Genomic DNA, 21,613 nt, shown 5'->3' on the forward strand with positions numbered 1-21,613 from the left:
TGTACTTGTATAGCGCTTTTCTACCTTCAAGGTACTCAAAGCGCTTTGACACTACTTCCACATTTACCCATTCACACACACATTCACACACTGATGGAGGGAGCTGCCATGCAAGGCGCTAACCAGCACCCATCAGGAGCAAGGGTGAAGTGTCTTGCTCAGGACACAACGGACATGACGAGGTTGGTACTAGGTGGGGATTGAACCAGGGACCCTCGGGTCGCGCACGGCCATTCTTCCACTGCGCCACGCCGTCCCAACAGCAGCAAGTGTGTAAGGCTGTTATATTCCGGGTTTAAGAAAGTAATCAATGATTGTAGTCTGCTTCTTGAGATGTATGTGATGCTCTCAGCAGATTCAGTCAAATTCTAAAGCAATTACTTACAGATTATATTTATTGGACTCGTGAATCTCACATCCTAAGAAGTGTCTGTGTAATTACTGCCAGTTGCAAGCAAGTCAGCAGTTGTCTTGTCAGATGACTTGTGTCACATTGCTCTAAAGTCTCTTGTACCTATAAAATCAAGTGCCACAATGCAATTTGCACAGGTTATTGTGTACATGGCCTGAAGACTATTCCTGCTCTTAGGGAGTGCCAGAGTGAGTCAGTGATCCCATTTGATGCAAACTCTAAACTGTATTTATGTCCTCTCTTTTCTGAAGGCGTCCTGCTTTCTTAAACAAGGAAAATACAAGGAGGCTGAGATTCTGTATAAAGAGATTCTGACTCGTGCTCATGAGAAAGAGTTTGGATCTGTTGATGGTAAGGTCTCATTGATGCGGTGAAGATTTTCACAACAAACATAATTAATACTAAGTCAACATGAGGAAAATGTAGGAAAACTTTGATTAAACTAAGACCTGTTCCTTTTTTAACGCTCATCCACTATTGTTTCATATTCCACCTACTGTTTATGTCACACCAGCCAGCAGTGATGGACAGATGGTTAAAAAGTGGACGGTGTTCTAAGACAGCTGCCCACCATCTCCATTCAAAGGACTCAAAGACTCTTTCCAAAAAGCTTTTGGGGAAATAAAGAGTTTTCTTGTCTGGACTCTATACCATACCATACCAATTTTAGCAATTGTATTGTCCTTTAGTTGAAACTGAACTATTTGGTTGCATTTCTCCAGAGATAAAATTTATCTATAAAAAGCATTTGTCAGCTTTTCTTGGCAAAAATCTGACAGATTTATCCTTCCCAGAGTCCAATTTACAAGATTTTTCAGATTGTATCAAATGAAACTGGCATCAAAGGCGAAGAGACAACCAGAACATCAGCATTAACCAGCTGCAGTTTGTCTAAATTATAACGTATAAGAAAAATGTATGAATCCTTTTATTTGTCAGGGGTTTAGTTTGTTATGGTCATACATTTGTCATTAAAACATTTTTCAACTACCTTTTAATGTAATGAGACATTTCTGCATCTTTTGCTCAGAATCCATATTTCACTACACCAAATGCACTAACGCAATTAACAGTGAAAATTTCTGGAAAGGCATGTGCCGTGCTCAGCGAGTTCCATGCATCATGAGTAATTCGACTTAGACTCAAGATATCAAGTGTGGGGTTTTCCAGTCTTGTGCAGTTTGTCGAACCCCGTGTGTGTGTGTGTCTGCAGCTGAAAACAAGCCCATCTGGATGCACGCTGAGGAACGAGAGGAGATGAGCAAGGTGAGGGCCTTTATTTAATCCCCCTGTGACATTTACAACCAAAGCACATAAAAAAAGACCAATTTCCAAAAGGTGTCATTTGAGAAGAGAAACATGTCAGTTGTTACATCATGGAAAGTGAAACACAATCTTTTTTTTCATGCTGCTAAAGCTTAGACAGCATAAAACACCCGTGGGCAAATACTGTAATTGTTATATGTACACAAAAAAAATGCTGGCAGTTCAGTTACCACACTATCCCCCCCTTCACTCTGCCCTCCATGTTTTCATTTTACTTCCAGGGCAAACAGAGAGACAACACGCCATATGGAGAGTATGGAGGCTGGTATAAAGCCTGCAAAGTCAACAGGTGAGGCATATATTGACGTTTAAACCCTCATTCATAAAGACATTTAAAATACACAGCTGACTGTTACATTACACTCTTTTAAGTTATTTTTGGTTTGATAATGCCAGAAAGTGTCAGCCTTTATACATCATGTACAGTACCAGTCAAAAGTTTGGACACACTTTTCTAGAGCTATTCATCCAGTCATTAAGTGCCTTTTTCAGGGGCACCTCAGCCTTGAATGCCTATTCTGGCCTAGATCATGTGCTGCTTTCTTAACTAATCACAATACATTCTACAGTAGAACTAGATGTAGTCAGACCACAGTTTCCTTATGTTAATGTGTGTTTATTGTGCATGCAGCCCCACAGTAAACACCACACTGAGGAACTTGGGGGCTCTGTACCGCCGCCAGGGCAAGCTGGAAGCTGCAGAGACCCTAGAGGAGTGTGCTGTGAGATCCCGCAAACAGGTCAGCTGCAGTTCTGCAAATAGACAGTTTGTGTCGCTTCTGGAATGTGTCAGCAGAGTCAATCTCATGATATTTTTCCCCTCTCTCTACACTGCTTTGGATCCAGAGCAACGCAGTAAGTGATAGCCGCCAGAGAACCTCCACCTTCCTTCCTAATCATCACTTCCATTTCACAGCCATACAAAAAAAATGATCTCTTCACTGCTTTAAAAGTCACATAAATCACTTTAAAACTCTCATGCATCTGCACACTTTCAGCCACCGTTATGCTGTTTATGTTCACATTTGTGCTCGCTCTGATTATGGCATGTTTCTCTGTCTGTTCCTGCCATTAGGGCATTGACCCCATCCACCAGACACGCGTGGTTGAGATTCTGAAGGATGCAGATGGCGACCGGCGAAGGAGCAGGGAGAGCCTTAACAGCGTTAAGTATGAGAGCGGCTCTGAAACTGGCGAGGAAGTGAGTATGGGCGTGGAGTGGAACGGGGTGAGTACACATCCACTTTGATTGAAGCATAGAAGACAGTGGCTCTTATTAGAAGAACAAAACAATCTTGAAAATATCACAGGGAGTCTTGACTGGTACAGAATATCTGCAACATGATAAATATTTGCCACCAATCGTGAGTGTATAATACCAACTAAACACTTTTTTATTGCCTTCTGGACTGGAATGACCTTAGAGACCATCATCTGCCAGTTCATAAGCTCCCTGTTTGTTGCTTTGTTCTTTTGATGAGAGTTTTTTTACTCCACACACTTTGTTGAAAGATAAAGCTGATTGAGTGTCTTGGCATGGCGACAACATATAGTATTTGACCGCATCTTGGTTTGCTTCGGGCTATGTGTTGTCGCTTGTTTTTTGCTGTTATTGTCATTTTAATTAGAAAACTGTGTTTTTGCTGGCATTGCTTCTGCACAAAAGGAGTTGGCACATGCTCACATTTGGCATTTTGGCAACCTTTAATTCATACTTCTCCTTGGATGATAGATAAAAATTGATTATAGATTATGTTTCTGTATCCAGGATCCATGAACTATTAACATAATTAGGATTTCCCAGGGCATGCGGTACACAGTCCATCCTGCAGTGTAATAATGATAATAAATGGGTTATACTTGTATAGCGCTTTTCTACCTTCAAGGTACTCAGGTACTCAAAGCGCTTTGACAGTATTACCTTGCTTCTTTAGAATGTCTTCTCGGTCAAACTCTCATTATAGATTTTACAATGAGAGAAACGTTAAAGATTGTTAGAAACCCTTTGGTGAATTTTACATAAGCCTTCACTAAGCATGTTTCAAAGCATTTAATTGGTCTGATTTCTCAAATAATTTGACTCGAAATAAGCTTTCTACAACACATGGAAACACCTTAATCTGTTCGTTTGGCTTTTTAAAAATCTACTTAACACACCTAGATCATGCGATTGGAAACCGTTTCTCTCTGGCTGTTCGCTTCGTGGAAGACCAACACGTCGCTTTCCTACATTATTCACAGGCGAAGACGACCAAGCAGTGTGGTGGGGGTTTGTTTAGGCCAACAAGCATACCAATTCAATTGAAGATAGAGAAGCTGAAATAAGTCATTATTTGTAAAATATATGAACATATATAAACCCACCCATTTAATAGGTGCTATAATGTTCTCAAAGAAGACTGCACTTCTTTTGGAATGTGTGCCTATCATTCACTATCCCTATGTAAGGCAAGAATACATAGGTTTTAATTTTTTTATGCATTCTAAACGTTAAGAAAAGTTCCGCCCAGAAAGTCCTCTAAATATCCATCTAAAAAACGCTAACAATACTCCATTTACATTTTGTGACTTGAATATTAACCCATTATTGGTGATATTGTTATTGTAAGTGTGAATGTCTATGACCTACTTTTAGCGCCGCATTGATCACAGAGCAACTATCATATATGCTCGCTGTATTGACATCATGAGCTGGGGAGCTGTTGTCTCGCCTGTCAGCTGGTGAAAGTTAATTCTAGACTATAAATCATGCCGCTCACCTGGATGTTAGAACGTTGCCATAAATCGAGAAGTTGGTAATCTTTGACAGCCAACTGAGACCTAGAGTTGGCAAAGACATACAAAAGACGCTGGTATGCACCCAAATTTTTTTTTTAGCCCTTCGCAAAGACTCTGATTAGTTTTTCATCTTAACGGTAATACATGCCCCATCAGTCAGCATTCCAGTGAAAGCAGATATTGTACAGTGGGTGTTCTTTTTTTTTTTTGATGCCTCATGAATTATGCATGAGTTGTAGTTTAATAGGTAGACTAGAGCAACTCCCATTGACACCTTTGTTAGCTGACTTATTATCGAGTTACAATGCATAAAAAAAGAAGCATATGTGTGCTTGTCTTACATAAGGATTGTGAATGATAGGCAAATTTCCAAAAAAAAGTGCAGTTCCCCCTTAAACATGGGACATGATGCCAGGACATCCTACATTTGAAATGTTTTTGTATACGCAAATAAATTAATGGCGAGTAAAAATTATACATGTATGTTTTGTTAGTCAGTAGACAACAATAATAAATAGATAAATAGATCACATGACTTCAAGACAGCATCGATCACATTAATTCAAAAGACTACATCAACATCGTTATTTTTACTTTATTTGGTGATGTGAGAATTAAACGTCCATATACAGTGCATCACTTTTTCCACATTTTATGTTACATCCTTTTTCCAAATTCAAATACATTAAAACAATCACGTGCACATAAGTATTCACAGCCTTTGCTCAATACTTTGTTGATGCTCCTTTGGCAGCAATTACAGCCTCAAGTCATTTTGAATATGATGACACAAGCTTGCCACACCTATCTATGGTCAGTTTTGCCCATTCCTCTTTGCCCATTCTTTTTTGCAGCACCTCTCAAGCTCCATCAAGTTGGATGGGAAGCGTTGTTTTTTTTTTTATCCAGGATGGCTCCGTACATTGCTGCATTCATATTTCGTTCTCTCCTGACTAGTCTCCCAGTTCCTGCCGCTGAAAAACATCCCCACAACATGATGCTGCCACTACCATGCTGCACTGTAGGGATGGTATTGACCTGGTGATAAGCGGTGCCTGGTTTCTTCCAAACATGACGCCTGGCATTCACGCCAGAGTTCAATCTTTGTCTCATCAGACCAGAGAATTTTGTTTGTCATTGTCAGAGAATCTTTTAGGTTCATATTGGCAAACTTTTTACAAAAAATGGCTTCTGTCTGGCCACTCTGCTATACAGCCCTGATTGGTGGATTGCGGCAGAGATAGTTGTCCTTTTGTAGGTTCTCCTACCTCCAAAGAAGAATGCTGTAGCTCTGAAAGGGTGATCATCAGACATCCTGAATATAAACCAACGCTTCCCATCCAACTTGATGGAGCTTGAGAGTTGCTGAACTGGCTATAGATATTTGTGCCAAGCTTGTGGAATCGTATTCAAAAAGACCTTAGGCTGTAATTGCTGCCAAAGGTGCATGTAAAAAGTATTGAGCAAAGGCTGTGAATGCTTATGTAAATGTAAAAACATTTTTGTATTTTGAATAAATGTTCAAAAATTTGTAAAGAAAACTCTTCATTCTGACATTATAGGGTATTGTCTGTAGAATTTTGAGAACAAAAGTAATTTTTTTTTGTATTTTGGAATAAGGCTGCAACCTAACAAACTGGAAAAAGTGATGCGCTGTGAATACTTTTTGGATGCATTGCACATCAATTTAGACAACTTCATTGACTTGTAAACCAGCAATTAAAATAATTCACTGTGTTAATATTAGTTAGTATTAAAATTTAATAGTCAAAAAGTTCACCTAAAATAGCGATCTTTTGGTATGTCTCGGATAATCATAATGACCACATGTCACTTAAACACATTAAAACATTACCAACAACACCAGATGGCAGTGGAAAGTTGTAGTTATCCGGTAGAGACAGAGCTTGAAAGCTCCAGGTGCTGGCTTATTAGCATGTAGACTTTTCTTTTACTACTCTTTTTACATTACCATACAGCTAAACAAGCTGAAAGGACCACAATCCCCCCTGGTGTACCAGAGGCACACTGCATGTGGCTAAAAGTCACATTAGAGAGAGCCATGTAAACTGGGACTTTACATGTATGTGTGAAAATAAAAAGAAAGTGAATTGTTTGAGAAATCAGACTACTTTAGTGCATAGAAACGTGCTGACTGTGCCTCCCACACCTCACTGCTCCAGCCAGTTTAAACATGCATGCAGACATGTCGACCTACTGTACCCAAGCCTCAAAACGTGCAATAATGGTGTTTGTGCTTTTACATGGTGCCATATTAACCTGATGTCTGCTGCTCTGAGTCACTTTACATAAAGGGAGGGTGTGAGCACTTGTGTGAATGTGCTTCTCTACACACATTTAAATGTGAATACTACAGAACACTGCTTTGAAAAACATGTGGTGGCATGCAGAGGACTGCTGTGTATGTGATCTGTCATGACTACACCCATACAAACATGCCGCCATTTTTTTTTGGTTTTAATGCTAATTTGTTACATTACATTTAGCTTTACACCAAAAAATGTTTTCCGGCCATCTTTTAATTGACAAAGCTACAGGCATACAGTATGTAACCTTGTCATCCAGTATGTCTAGTCACTGACATACTCTGTAACAGGGGCGCCGAAAAGGGGGGTAAAGGAGACGGATTCTAGGGGCCCATGATGGAGGGGGCCCAGAGAGGCCCCTAATGATGATGAAATTATAATACAGAAAAAATAATGACACTGTGTTGGGGGCCCTGTAAAGATTCTTTTCATGGGGCCCAAAATCCCCAGCGGCGCCCCTGCTCTGTAATATAGATTTTCTTATAAAAACACAAACATGGAGCTCATTATTTAATCTGTTAAACTTGGTTCTCACAATAGAAGAGAGGATAGGTACCAACAACATTATAGATGTATTAATTATTAATTTGTGTGTGACTGTGTGTCTATCTTCACAACATGCACGATTTGACTTGATTGATTGCTTCCTGTTTGTCTGCCTGCATGTCTTGTTTCATCCTTGGACTTTTCTTTGCATCACTAACCTTGTTGATTACGTTTGCCATGACAACCAATCAGGCTTTAAAAAAATCAAAATGCTTATTTTTATACTCAGTGGATTGTACTCTTTCCCTTGATTTTCTCTCTGTTCATTAAGCCTAGGTGGGTTGACATGTACCGTAGTTATTTTACAGTGCGCTGAGTTAACAGCACTTTCGCTCACAGGGAAAGTTGAGGATAATAGTTCACAAAGAGTTGATACATTGAACTAAACCCTGCATAAGCTTCTGCACAGTTTATTTTGAGTGTGTCCATTTCCTTGCTTGATGCTTCATCCCTGCAGTACATACTCACTCGATAGCTGCACTGTCAAGTTCCCTCTTGGGAGATGAAAAACAGCTGAGTCACAGTGACCGCAAACACCCACTTGCTGTATCATTCTCATTGTTAAAGCGCAGCAAAGAACAGGGGAACTGCAGAGTTACAGTGTAATGATATTACTATGAAATGCTGGTAAGCCTCAGTGCCAAGCTTCATTGAGCATGAAGGATAACAATGCAACACAACACAATACGTTAGTTTGTCATAAATACAGTGGAACCTCCAAAGACAAACAATGTGTTCCAGACGGTGATTACTAACTTGTATTTCACCACCATTTTTACCATTTTATGTCCTGTGAATTTAACTAATCCGTTAAATTGTCAGCATCATAAGGAGTCACTCTTTTACAACCTTTATTCACTCTACACTAGGGGTGTAACAGGACATCTATTTGTATCGGAATTTTACTGTACGGAACTTTAGGTGTGTGACACGTTCATTTAAGTCTTGTTTTTCAAACCTTTACCTTCTGGTGAAATACAAAACACATATTGTTTTGGTATTAGTTTATAAATACAATTAATAACAATTGTGCCACCATTGTTAAGGTGAGAATGGTAACAGCGCTCCAAAGTAAAACTATTAATGTAATTTTTATTTCAAAATATATTAAAGCTGAATAGCTCATCAGTTTTGTGTTTTTGCATTTTGTATTCTTACTGTACCAAAAATGAGCTGGACTGTGACATTTTGTACCAAAGTACAGAACCGTGAGGATGCTGTACCGTTACACCCCGACTGTACATGATCATGTTTCAAATCATTTTGATTGAACTCCAAATTCTATGACTTTAACACAGACTTTGGAGGTTCCCTCTCATTAAATCACGAACACAATTGGATCATCTAAGAGAAACGAGGCCTAGTTGTTGATGCTGAAGGCAATAGGAAGTAGTTTATGTAAATGATGGATCACATGTAGGCATGATGACAGGAAGCCCTACCCAGAGCTGGTAATTTTACAACCCGTTTCCTTTTTTGTCTCTTTCTCTCTTTCTCTTTCATCAGGCCTAAGCCATCAAGATTATTCCTCCATCCCTCTCTCCTTCCCCTCAACCAATAGCTAAAGGATGTGTGTTGTCGCTCCCCCCAAGCTCTTCTCCAGCGCCCCCCTCCCCAGAAGAGAAAGCCTCTCTCCCCTCCCTCGGCTGTCACATCAGTCCACTGTCCAACTGAGAGCTGCCGGGACGTTTGGTCTTCTCATCTCCGCTTCTCCTGGTTTCCTGTCTTCCTCTGGCATTTTCTCTAGCTTTTCCTGTGACTAATCCCGCGTGGGGAAATTTTCACCTGATTCGCTCACTGAGCATTTACGTACGTGTGTTTGTGTATGTATGTATTTGTGTGTGTTTGTGTGATCTCTCCCTCCTTGCCCTCAGTTTCCTCTTCCCATCAACTTGCTTTGTCATATCACACTTATGCACAATTCATTTTGCGGGAAATAAATGTAGAAACATCTGTTCAGAGACAAAAATAGAAATGGGGGCATAGCAGAAAGCATCATGTCTGCATCGCGTGTCGCCCACTTTTATTTTATTTAAGTGGATAAATCTTATATTTAGCAACATATCTTTTTTTATGCAGCTATTTTTGTGTTTAATGTGAACTAATCTCAAGAGATCAAATGCCTAAACGATTATGGTACTGTATAATTTCACATGCTCATATGAAAATATATCATGTTGATAGCTAAGTTGGCCACAACAAAAAGGGACTCTGTTTTTTTTAAATAAAAAAAGAGCTTATTTCATTTTATATGATTTGTTTACATTTTTATTTGTTTTTACATTCTTCTTGGCTTAATATTAAGGCAGTAGAATTTAAATATGCGCACTCTTGCGAATATCCCACTCTGACATAAAACAGATAACAAACCTGTTTCCATGGTAATTCATTCTGTGGTTGCTATTCTTGTCTTCGGTGTCCTTGCTCTTTCTTGCACTGTTCTTTGTGTGACACATGAACATACAAGGTTGCACTTGCAAAGCGGTTTGAAAAACAAAAGCTGCATGATGTTGTAAATTGTGGCAGCAGAGACCAACATGAGCATTTGACACAGATTAGAAATGTTAACTATGATCATAAATCTGTGTTTATACACTTTGCCTTCATTATTGTTATTTTTCAAGCGAAGGCCGTGACTCACCCACAGTAGTGTTCCAGTATTGTTATGATGGTACAGCATCTACATCGTTAGTGAAACGTGGTTTTTGCTCCACCTAAAGTAAAAGTAGTTTTTCATCTACAACATCGACTACAGTTACTTGACTTGTTCTACTAACTGAATGTACAGCAGTTTTTCATCTACAACATCCACTACAGTTACTTTACACGTTCTACTAACTGAATGTACAATTTGAACACCTTTAGAAGTGTCATCGTTGGCTGTACTTGTAGTGCATTAACTCTGCAGCTTTTCACTGATCTACTTGCCTTGATTCTTCATTCCTTTCATTAAGTGTGTCTATACCTCTGCTTTACCTTTCAGCTATAGAACTGACCCTGTGCATCACGTCATAATAACAATAATGTGTTAGTGGAATGCGTATTTATTGAACTGTCTACTCTTTACACACACACATATATATATATATATATATATGTATATATATATATATATATGTATATATATATATATATATATATATATATATATGTATATATATATATATATATATATATATATATATATATATATATAGTGTGTGTGTGTGTGTGTGTGTGACTTTATTTCCCAATGTGGAGGAGCATACATGCTTTTAGGTCTAGTAGCACTATCTTAGGAATTAAAACTGCGTCATATTTACCAGTCTACATTGTGAAGATGATTGCATCAACACTTGTTGGTATCTCAAATAAAGTTTTTTTTCATTTGTGAAAATTGTCTTTTTCAGTCACATTTTTATATTGAAAAATGACAACAGTTAGGTCAAAAAACAGTATATTTTGCTCTAAAAAAAATGGCATTGGCAATATTAAAATAGCAGAGTCAAATATTGAAATTCAGGCAAAAAAATATCTGCAAAAAAGCTAGTTTAAGATTATCTACATCTGTTTTTAAAGGGGACTATGATGATTGTAACCATAATGGTCTATATTAGTTATTCTCAAACTGTGGTACATGTACCACTCGTGGTACGCCAAAGAATCATTTGGTCAAAGTTCAGTGTTTTATTTTCCTATATTCAAACACAGTGTTACTGTTCCAAAAATATTAAATATACTTGTTAAATAAAACCTCTGCCTTGTTTGTAATGAATATTTAGGCCTACAACACTACTGTATTTTAATGCTGGTCATTATGGTGGTACTTTGAGAGCCAAGTATTTTCTGAGGTGTTGAAAAAAGTTTAAGAACCACGGGTCGAGATACACTATATTGCCAAAAGTATTTGGCCACCCATCCAAATGATCAGAATCAGGTGTCCTAATCACTTGGCCCGGCCACAGGTGTATAAAATCAAAGCACTTAGGCATGGAGACTGTTTTTACAAACATTTGTGAAAGAATGGGCCGCTCTCAGGAGCTCAGTGATTTCCAGCGTAGAACTGTCATAGGATGCCCCTGTGCAACAAATCCAGTCGTGAAATTTCCTCACTCCTAAATATTCCAAAGTCAACTGTCGGCTTTATTATAAGGAAATGGAAGAGTTTGGGAACAACAGCAACTCAGCCACGAAGTGGTAGGCCACGTAAACTGACAGAGAGGGTGAAGGAGGAATTATGGTGTGGTGTTGTTTTTCAAGAGTTGGGCTTGGCCCCTTAGTTCCAGTGAAAGGAATGCTCCAGGATACCAAAACATTTTGGACAATTCCATGCTCCCAACTTTGTGGGAACAGTTTGGAGCCGGCCCCTTCCTCTTCCAACATGACTGTGCACAAAGCAAGGTCCATAAAGACATGGATGACAGAGTCTGCTGTGGATGAACTTGACTGGCCTGCACAGAGTCCTGACCTGAACCCGACAGAACAACTTTGGGATGATTTAGAACGGAGACTGAGATCCAGGCCTTCTTGACCAACATCAGTGTGTGACCTCACCAATGCGCTTTTGGAAGAATGGTGGAACATTTCTATAAACACACCTTGTGGACAGCCTTCCCAGAGGAGTTGAAGCTGTAATAGCTGCAAAAGGTGGACCGACATCATATTGAACCCTATGGGTTAGGAATGGGGTGACACTTCAAGTTCATATGTGAGTCAAGGCAGGTGGCCAAATACTTTTGGCAATATAGTGTATGCTTTTTTATAACCCATTTTTGAGTCTGTCTGCATGATGGATTTTTTTGGAGGCGTTCCCAGATTGCAAATAAAACCACGGTCGAAAATAAACTTCATAAATATTCACCCGGTCACAATATTAGGTACACCTGTACTTCACAGATTGATTCGTCCATCCATCCATTTTCTACCGCTTGTCCCTTTCGGGATCGCGGGGGATGCTGGAGCCTATCAGCTGCATTCGGGCGGAAGGCGGGGTACACCCTGGACAAGTCGCCACCTCATCGCAGGGCCAACACAGATAGACAACATTCACATTCAATTTAGTGTTGCCAATCAACCTATCCCCAGGTGCATGTTTTTGGAGGTGGGAGGAAGCCGGAGTACCCGGAGGGAACCCACACAGTCACAGGGAGAACATGCAAACTCCACACAGAAAGATCCTGAGCTCGGTATTGAACTCAGGACCTTCGTATTGTGAGGCACATGCACTAACCCCTGTTCCACCGTGCTGCCCAGATTGATTCAGATCTGCTTAAATAAGCTGCTTTATCATCCGTTATTTCACTGCATTCCACATGTTAGTCTTTTGCACATGCCAAAATTAGATGAAAATAATACTTAATCCTACCTTTTTTTGTTTTTCCTCAAAGCCTGAAGCTGAAGGGGACGAGCTCCTCCCTCTTTGGCTAGGGTTTACCCTATTCAACGTGAATATGAATGTCAGGGTTATTTAACCAGACATAAACAGACGTTATGCTGGTACATTATTTTTGGCACAACCTGCAGGGAACAAGAACAAAGTTACACCAGTGTTGCACATGCTCATTCGCACTGAGAGACATGCTAGTAGTGCTACAATAGCTTAAACATGGCAGCAGGACAAAGCAGCCAGCTGTTTCCTCCCAAAACAATTCTAAAGTCTGCAGTGTGGTAACATTTCCGCTACAAAAAAATTGACCAAGAAGTCTTTTAGGCGATGGCATTTGCAAAACTTGCCAAAAGAAAGTTGCGGTAATACATTAATATTGTGCAGCATTTGCGGGATCACCACAAAGCTTTACACGCCAATGTAAAACTAAGATGTAATAACTTCGATAAATTATTTTGGTGACAAATTGCTTCATGAAGACTAGAGTTTAATATAAACATGTCACTTCCAATCAGTAATTCAGCATTGTGTGTGTTCAGTGTAAACAAACCGCAACAGGTACTCCTGTCAAGGGCTTCATTCAGTGACCATTCAAAGTTAGATATTACTTCTTCCTGCTTGTGTTGAATAAACTTTAGGCATTGCGAGTTAACATAGCAAGTGTATAAGACCAATACAACATTGTAGAATACCATTAATATACCATGGGATCTAATTATGTGCATTCCAGTTATTAACAAAGCATAAACACTAAAAAATTGGCTCTGTGTGTGAATGTGAGTTTGGATGTTGTGGCCCTGTGATGAGGTGGCGACTTGTCCAGGGTGTACCCCGCCTTCTGCCCGAATGCAGCTGAGATAGACTCCAGCACCCCCGCGACCCCGAAAGGGACAAGCGGTAGAAAATGGATGGATGGATGGAATATAGATGATTAAACATGAACATAACCATGAACATAAACGCATGCTTACCTTAGCTAAAGCTAAATATTACTCAAATCTCATCCGCCTCAATAAATACGACCCTAAATTTTTGTTTAGTACAGTAGCATCCCTAACCCAACAAGGGACTCCTCCCAATAGCTCCACCCACTCGGCAGATGACTTTATGAATTTCTTTAATAAGAAAATTTAACTCATTAGAAAGGAGATTAAAGACAACGCATCCCAGCTACAACTGGGTTCTATGAACACAGTTACAACTGTATCTACGACGGATACTGCAATACAAAATAGTCTCTCTCTTTTTGATGAAATAACATTAGAGGAACTATTACAGCGTGTAAGTGGGATAAAACAAACAACATGTTTACTCGACCCACTTCCTGGGAAACTTATCAAGGAGCTTTTTGTATTATTAGGTCCATCAGTGCTAAATATTATAAACTTATCACTTTCCTCTGGCACTGTTCCCCTAGCATTCAAGAAAGCGGTTATTCATCCTCTACTCAAAAGACCTAACCTTGATCCTGACCTCATGGTAAACTACCGACCGGTGTCCCACCTTCCCTTTATTTCGAAAATCCTCGAAAAAATTGTCGCACAGCAGCTAAATGAACACTTAGTGTCTAACAATCTCTGTGAACCTTTTCAATCCGGTTTCAGGGCAAATCACTCTACGGAGACAGCCCTCGCAAAAATGACTAATGATCTACTGCTAACGATGGATTCTGATGCGTCATCTATGTTGCTGCTTCTTGATCTTAGCGCTGCTTTCGATACCGTCGATCATAATATTTTATTAGAGCGTATCAAAACACGTATTGGTATGTCAGACTTAGCTTTGTCGTGGTTTAACTCTTATCTTACTGACAGGATGCAATGCGTCTCCCATAATAATGTGACCTCGGACTATGTTAAGGTAACGTGCGGAGTTCCTCAGGGTTCGGTTCTTGGCCCTGCACTCTTTGGTATTTACATGCTGCCGCTAGGCGACATCATACGCAAACACGGTGTTAGCTTTCATTGTTATGCTGATGACACCCAACTCTACATGCCCCTAAAGCTGACCAACACGCCGGATTGTAGTCAGCTGGAGGCGTGTCTTAATGAAATTAAACAATGGATGTCCGCTAACTTCTTGCAACTCAACGCCAAGAAAACGGAAATGCTGATTATCGGTCCTGCTAAACACCGACATTTATTTAATAATACCACCTTAACATTTGACAACCAAACAATTACACAAGGCGAATCAGTAAAGAATCTGGGTATTATCTTCGACCCAACTCTCTCGTTTGAATCACACATTAAGAGTGTTACTAAAACGGCCTTCTTTCATCTCCGTAATATCGCTAAAATCCGTTCTATTTTATCCACTAGCGACGCTGAGATCATTATTCATGCGTTCGTTACGTCTCGTCTCGACTACTGTAACGTATTATTTTCGGGTCTCCCTATGTCTAGCATTAAAAGATTACAGTTGGTACAAAATGCGGCTGCTAGACTTTTGACAAGAACAAGAAAGTTTGATCATATTACGCCTATACTGGCTCACCTGCACTGGCTTCCTGTGCACTTAAGATGTGACTTTAAGGTTTTACTACTTACGTATAAAATACTACACGGTCTAGCTCCGTCCTATCTTGTCGATTGCATTGTACCATATGTCCCGGCAAGAAATCTGCGTTCAAAGAACTCTGGCTTATTAGTGATTCCCAGAGCCCAAAAAAAGTCTGCGGGCTATAGAGCGTTTTCTATTCGGGCTCCAGTACTATGGAATGCCCTCCCGGTAACAATTAGAGATGCTACCTCAGTAGAAGCATTTAAGTCCCATCTTAAAACTCATTTGTATACTCTAGCCTTTAAATAGCCCCCCTGTTAGACCAGTTGATCTGCCGTTTCTTTTCTTTTCTCCTCTGCTCCCCTTTTCCTTGAGGGGGGGGGGCACAGGTCCGGTGGCCATGGATGAAGTGCTGGCTGTCCAGAGTCGTGACCCGGGGTGGACCGCTCGCCTGTGCATCGGCTGGGAACATCTCTGCGCTGCTGACCCGTCTCCGCTCGGGATGGTGTCCTGCTGGCCCCACTATGGACTGGACTCTTACTATTATGTTGGATCCACTATGGACTGGACTCTCACAATATTATGTCAGACCCACTCGACATCCATTGCTTTCGGTCTCCCCTAGAGGGGGGGGGTTACCCACATATGCGGTCCTCTCCAAGGTTTCTCATAGTCATTCACATCGACGTCCCACTGGGGTGAGTTTTTCCTTGCCCGTATGTGGGCTTTGTACCGAGGATGTCGTTGTGGCTTGTGCAGCCCTTTGAGACACTTGTGATTTAGGGCTATATAAATAAAGATTGATTGATTGATTGATAAAGGCATGGATAAGTGATCACAGTTGTTGACAATAACACTTGAGTTTATTAGTAGCATCTTCCCATGCGGGATCAATAAAGTAAATCTTACTCTTATATTGATAATACAAGTATTTATTTATTTATTACTTATAATACTTTTTGTTTATATTTATTATTTTATACTGTTATGCTAATGTTTTTTGATTACTATTGTTTCCGACAGTATTAAATAACATCAAAATCTCTAAGGAATATGTGATTTTATAAATTTTTTGTTGTGAAGTTAATCAATGCATAATAATCGTGAAACCCTGATTATAGCATAGGAATAATAGTAGCCAGACTGCAAAACCTTGCGAACAGAGGCATCCAAAACTGCATGCAAGTTCACGGCAAAATACATTAACCCTAAAATTTGATATTTTTACACGAGTATGCAAAATTGTAACAACATTTATGAGTCAGAAAAGACAAAATTCATCATAGATCCCCTTTAGGAATCTGCTGCACAAATGTTAGTCTCTTCCAAGTTCTTTTGAACTGAACTTCTGGGCTGGTCTACTGTCATTCTGGGGCCGGATTTGGACCGCAGGCCACAAGTGGTATACCAGTGGATAGCACTGCACTCGGCTGTTTAAATGACAAAGTAGCTGCGGGCAGCATCTTGACCTTTGGCAGAGAGCTGAAAGAGAATTTTTTGCATTTCATAATAAAATATTACTCTTTATTGTGTATATAAAATGCTAATGAGACAACGGGATTGTTGTGTTGAGCCGCCACTAGTATAATTGCTGCATTAACTCGAGTTATTTTTAACGTGGTTCCAAAAGAATGGAACTTTGGTGTGTCACCTAACCTTTATGTTTGCAATGCACTCACAGCACCCCCTCTTGGTGATGCGGTTATGGTACAATTATCAGTAACTAGTCCATGTATGAACAGCAGTAAAACATACACTTGGTTTAAAATAATGATTTAAAATAAATGATTTGAATATTATGAGTAAAGACCATGTCAGTCTGAACCAACTGCAAAAGACAGCTGTTGCACATCTACTCGTTTAGTGAGTGTGTTCAACGTTTTGTATCTGAATTGAAATGAATTCATTTTTAAGATATAGCGTGAGACGTTACATTAATTTGCGTTGCCACCTACAACACAAATCTAGAATGTTGACGTTTTCTTTATATACCTAACATTCTAAATTAGTGTGAGTTGGCTTCCTGAATGTACTAAAGTCTCAACCCTTTAATGTTTCTGCATACGTCCTTCGGTAGAAACATTTTGGACTGTCATGTGCCAAAGTGATTTTCTTGTGTCACGTACTGCGTGTCCTGTGCGTGAATCACTTAGTTTGTTGTCAGGTGTGCTGAGCAGGTGTCTTGATGAGTGTGTTTCTGCAGGACGGCAGCGGAGCCCTCCAGCGTAGCGGCTCTCTGGGCAAGCTCAGAGATGTCCTGCGTCGTAGCAGCGAGCTGCTGGTCAAGAAACTGCAGGGCAACGGACCTCCTGAACCTCGTAGCACCAAGTAAGAACTGCACACAGAAAGTCCGTTTTGAACATACTCCCAGTGGAATTCTTTGAGCAAATGTCATCTTAAATGTGAACATTGTTTGTCCACCAGCATGAAGCGAGCTGCGTCTTTGAACTATCTGAACAAGACAGGTGAAGAGGCGTTCCAGGTGAGTGGCCATGTTTACTACGGTATGTTACATTGTGTTTCAACTAGGGCTGTCAAAATTAACGCAATAAGAACGTGTTAATTATAAGTTATTTAACGGCGCATGCGTCCTGACTCCTTTTTGACCCTTGGTGCATTCCGTAGCGTGGCAAATGGCTTTCTTTCAAAACTGCGACTTATATCGTATTTTTCGGACTATAAGTCGCAGTTCTTTTCATAGTTTGGCCGGGGGTGCGACTTATACTCAGGAGCGACTTATGTGTGAAATTATTAACACATTACCGTAAAATATCAAATAATATTATTTATCTCATTCACGTAAGAGACTAGTCCAGGGGTCGGCAACCCAAAATGTTGAAAGAGCCATATTGGACCAAAAATACAAAAACACATCTGTCTGGAGCCGCAAAATACTAAAAGCCATATTACATGCAGATAGTGTGTCATGAGATATAAAGTAAATTAAGATGACTTAAAGGAAACTAAATGACCTCAAATATACCTACACATGTGGCATAATGATGCAATATGTACATATAGCTAGCCTAAATAGCATGTTAGCATCGATTAGCTTGCAGTCATGCAGTGACCAAATATGTCTGATTAGCACTCCACACAAGTCAATAACGTCAACAAAACTCACCTTTGTGCATTCATACACAACGTTAAAGGTTTGGTGGACAAAGTGAGACAGAAAAACAAGTGGCATAAAACACGTCCTAGAAAGACGGCGTGGCGCAGTGGAAGAATGGCCGTGCGCGGCCCGAGGGTCCCTGGTTCAATCCCCACCTAGTACCAACCTCGTCATGTCCGTTGTGTCCTGAGCAAGACACTTCACCCTTGCTCCTGATGGGTGCTGGTTAGCGCCTTGCATGGCAGCTCCCTCCATCAGTGTGTGAATGTGTGTGTGAATGGGTAAATGTGGAAGTAGTGTCAAAGCGCTTTGAGTACCTTGAAGGTAGAAAAGCGCTATACAAGTACAACCCATTTATCATTTATCATTTAAGTTATACAAGTAAACAAACTACGGTGAGTTCAAGGACCGCTAAAATTAGTAGGACAAAACGGCGCTCACCAAATACTCGAATCAGTGAAGCATGTTTAATATAAACAGTGTGCTTTATAATAATTAGGGAGGTTCGGGTCATGTTTGTCCTCCTACAGAAACCATGTTAACACAAAAAATACATATTTTTTTCCCCCTCATCTTTTTCCATCTTTCATACATTTTTGAAAAAGCTCCAGAGAGCCACTAGGGCGGCGCTAACCCCTGGACTAGACGTATAAGATTTCATGGGATTTAGCGATTAGGAGTGACAGATTGTTTGGTAAACATATAGCATGTTCTATATGTTATAGTTATTTGAATGACTCTTACCATAATATGTTACGTTCACATACCAGGCACGTTCTCAGTTGGTTATTTATGCCTCATATAACGTTCAGCCTTTTGTTCACTATTCTTTATTTATTTTAAATTGCCTTTCAAATGTCTATTCTTGGTGTTGGGTTTTATCAAATAAATTTCCCCAAAAAATGCGACTTATACTCCTGTGCGACTTATATATGTTTTTTTCCTTCATTATTGTGCATTTTCGGCCCGTGCGACTTATACTCCAGAGCGACTTATACTCCGAAAAATACGGTATTCCCTGTTTTACACACATTTTGTGAGCAAAATAAAGTCAGTAGTGCACAATTTGCTTTTGGATCTAATTCAAATCCTATGACTTTTTGCCCCAAAACCCTCTTGTCTCTGTGGACAATATATAAATGTGTACAACATTTTTCAACCACACAACAAAAAACTCCTCTGGAAAATGAACGTAGTAGAGAACTGAAAAGTATCGATCATGTCACGCTAGCATTGACCCGATACTCGATCGATATTTAGATTGATCCGCCAACCTCTAATAACAAAATTCCTATTTGTGTGGCAGACACGGGGAAGCAATAATTTAAGGGTACACCGAGGCCTCAGCTCCAGCACCACCAACCTGTACTCGGGAAACTGAGATGGACTTCCAAGTGGACCTCATCAGCGACACTCCTAAGTGGAACCTTCTGGGCCTGCCAACGTTGGGGACCCAAAGATGTTTCCTTTTGAAACTCCAAAGACCCTTTTGAAGTTGTTATACTGTGTTCATACATGGGGGATGATTGTCTTGTAACAGTGCCTGTCATCCCTTGTTTTATTCCATGCTTGATCACTGTGCACTTTGATTTAAGTGAAGAGGCCATGACATTACTTGATGAACTTGTGCGTTTCTCCTTGTCTCTTTTCCCTCTAGTGTCTCGTGCCATTTTTAACAGTGCTGATTTTTATTTCTATGTGAAAAATAATTGTAGATTTTACTTCTCTCAGTAGAATCAGAATCAGAATCAGAATCAGCTTTATTGTCATTACGCAAGGTAACGAGATTGAGGCCATTCCATACAGTGCGATGTGTGCATGCTAGGAAAAAAAAAAAAAAAGAAAGAAAGAAACGAGCTTTGTAGAATTGTTGCTATGATTGTTAATATGTGGCATTTTAACAGTTGCCTGTTGAGATACTGTACTTATTTGGGGGATGGGGTTAAAGCTTTGGGATACAGGGTGAATGATATCCGACTGTCATCATGTGACTCACGACTAGAAAAAATAATGATGTATCCTAGAAGAATCGGCTGCTATTTTCGCATCTTGTAGCTTAGAGTTTGTGTCCTGCTGCGACAACACACACAACTCATTTAGTTTAACTTGATAGAGCAATGTACATAAAAGATGTACAGTATATGGTTATTCAGCATGTGCTTCCCTGAATGATCTCCGGTGCCATGTATGGATGTAGGCTTAGTATAGTGATTCGTTATTTTAATGTTTACACTAATGAGAATGTGATGCATGTTTATTTAGGTCTCCACAATGTGATTGTCATCTATTTGCACATCTCTCAAAGACATTTTGTTTGGGTTTTATTTTTAGCGAAGCTCCCAAAAGAACTACAAAGCCAGGTAATTGTTTTGATGTGTTTTCCCTTTTGATTTACTTTTTCTTAACTACCGGTACTAAGAAAAAAAACTAACATTGAAGTATGTCTACAAACCATACTATTAATTAATCAGGGGCTACACAGGAATGGGACATTCTCTTTCAGTTGATTGCTTGTAATTAAGTGTAAGAATGTTGACAGAATAAAATACTCAACATGATTATACATTTTGTGTTTTGTCATGAATCACGACTCGTGCTTACACAGCATTATGCACTGGATATGAATTTTCTTCACAATATAAATGGCAAAAGAAAAATAACGTCCTACCGAGTTGATAAAAAATACCAATCTAATCTGTCAAATAAAGCGTAGTTTACAACACGTTGCTATTTGTTGTAATATTGCAATACTTTTACCATACGATACAATTGCATTTGACTATATTTTTTAATTACGTTCACAATATTTTGAAGTTGGGGCTTGAGCGTGTTAATTAAACTTGTAATCACGTTGTACCAGCAGGTGGCAGTGTTGTCTCTTTAATGGTGCTCACCACTTGCCATGTGGCGTAAAGGAAATATATCGGCAAGTAAGCACATGAAAACGAACGACTGATGTTATTACTTAAAAATATAACAGACAATTTCTATTAGTTGTATTCCTGACTGAAATCTTATGTGAACTAAAACCGCAAAGAAGTATACGAAAATGAAAGTAAGGGAATGTGCTGAAACAATCATTTAAAACATTTCTAGCTTGTTTTTATGTAATATAGTAAGTCAGATATGATGTATATAAATGCTATCCTTTATGCTTTAATATTCGATGAAAACAGGGACGTGCTGTCAGGGGAGGCAAGTGAGGCAGTGCCTCACCTTGCCACCAGGGGGGTGTAAAAGCT

The 21,613-nt window shown here is 39.6% G+C and overlaps 1 protein-coding gene across 10 annotated transcripts in view; it reads left to right on the top strand.

Annotated features, from left to right (window-relative positions):
* Nucleotides 1-20,936, top strand: part of klc1b (kinesin light chain 1b) — a 47,784-nt gene extending 26,848 nt beyond the window's left edge. For 4 of the 10 annotated variants that reach the window (XM_061961119.1, XM_072916037.1, XM_061961127.1 and 1 more), the window contains exons 9-17: nucleotides 664-763; nucleotides 1,626-1,678; nucleotides 1,960-2,027; nucleotides 2,370-2,478; nucleotides 2,585-2,593; nucleotides 2,814-2,966; nucleotides 17,460-17,584; nucleotides 17,681-17,738; nucleotides 19,678-20,936. In XM_061961119.1, coding sequence (XP_061817103.1) covers nucleotides 664-763; nucleotides 1,626-1,678; nucleotides 1,960-2,027; nucleotides 2,370-2,478; nucleotides 2,585-2,593; nucleotides 2,814-2,966; nucleotides 17,460-17,584; nucleotides 17,681-17,738; nucleotides 19,678-19,752 — 750 coding nt within the window. In that variant the 3' untranslated portion in view covers nucleotides 19,753-20,936. Of the gene's footprint in view, nucleotides 1-663; nucleotides 764-1,625; nucleotides 1,679-1,959; nucleotides 2,028-2,369; nucleotides 2,479-2,584; nucleotides 2,594-2,813; nucleotides 2,967-8,895; nucleotides 10,487-17,459; nucleotides 17,585-17,680; nucleotides 17,739-19,677 lie in introns of those variants that run through there. The other 6 variants (XM_072916038.1, XM_072916039.1, XM_072916041.1 and 3 more) reach the window with 5 other exon arrangements.
* Nucleotides 20,937-21,613: the final 677 nt, after the last annotated feature.

The sequence above is a fragment of the Nerophis lumbriciformis genome, linkage group LG02, assembly GCF_033978685.3.
Source record: "Nerophis lumbriciformis linkage group LG02, RoL_Nlum_v2.1, whole genome shotgun sequence".
Lineage (NCBI taxonomy): Eukaryota > Metazoa > Chordata > Actinopteri > Syngnathiformes > Syngnathidae > Nerophis > Nerophis lumbriciformis.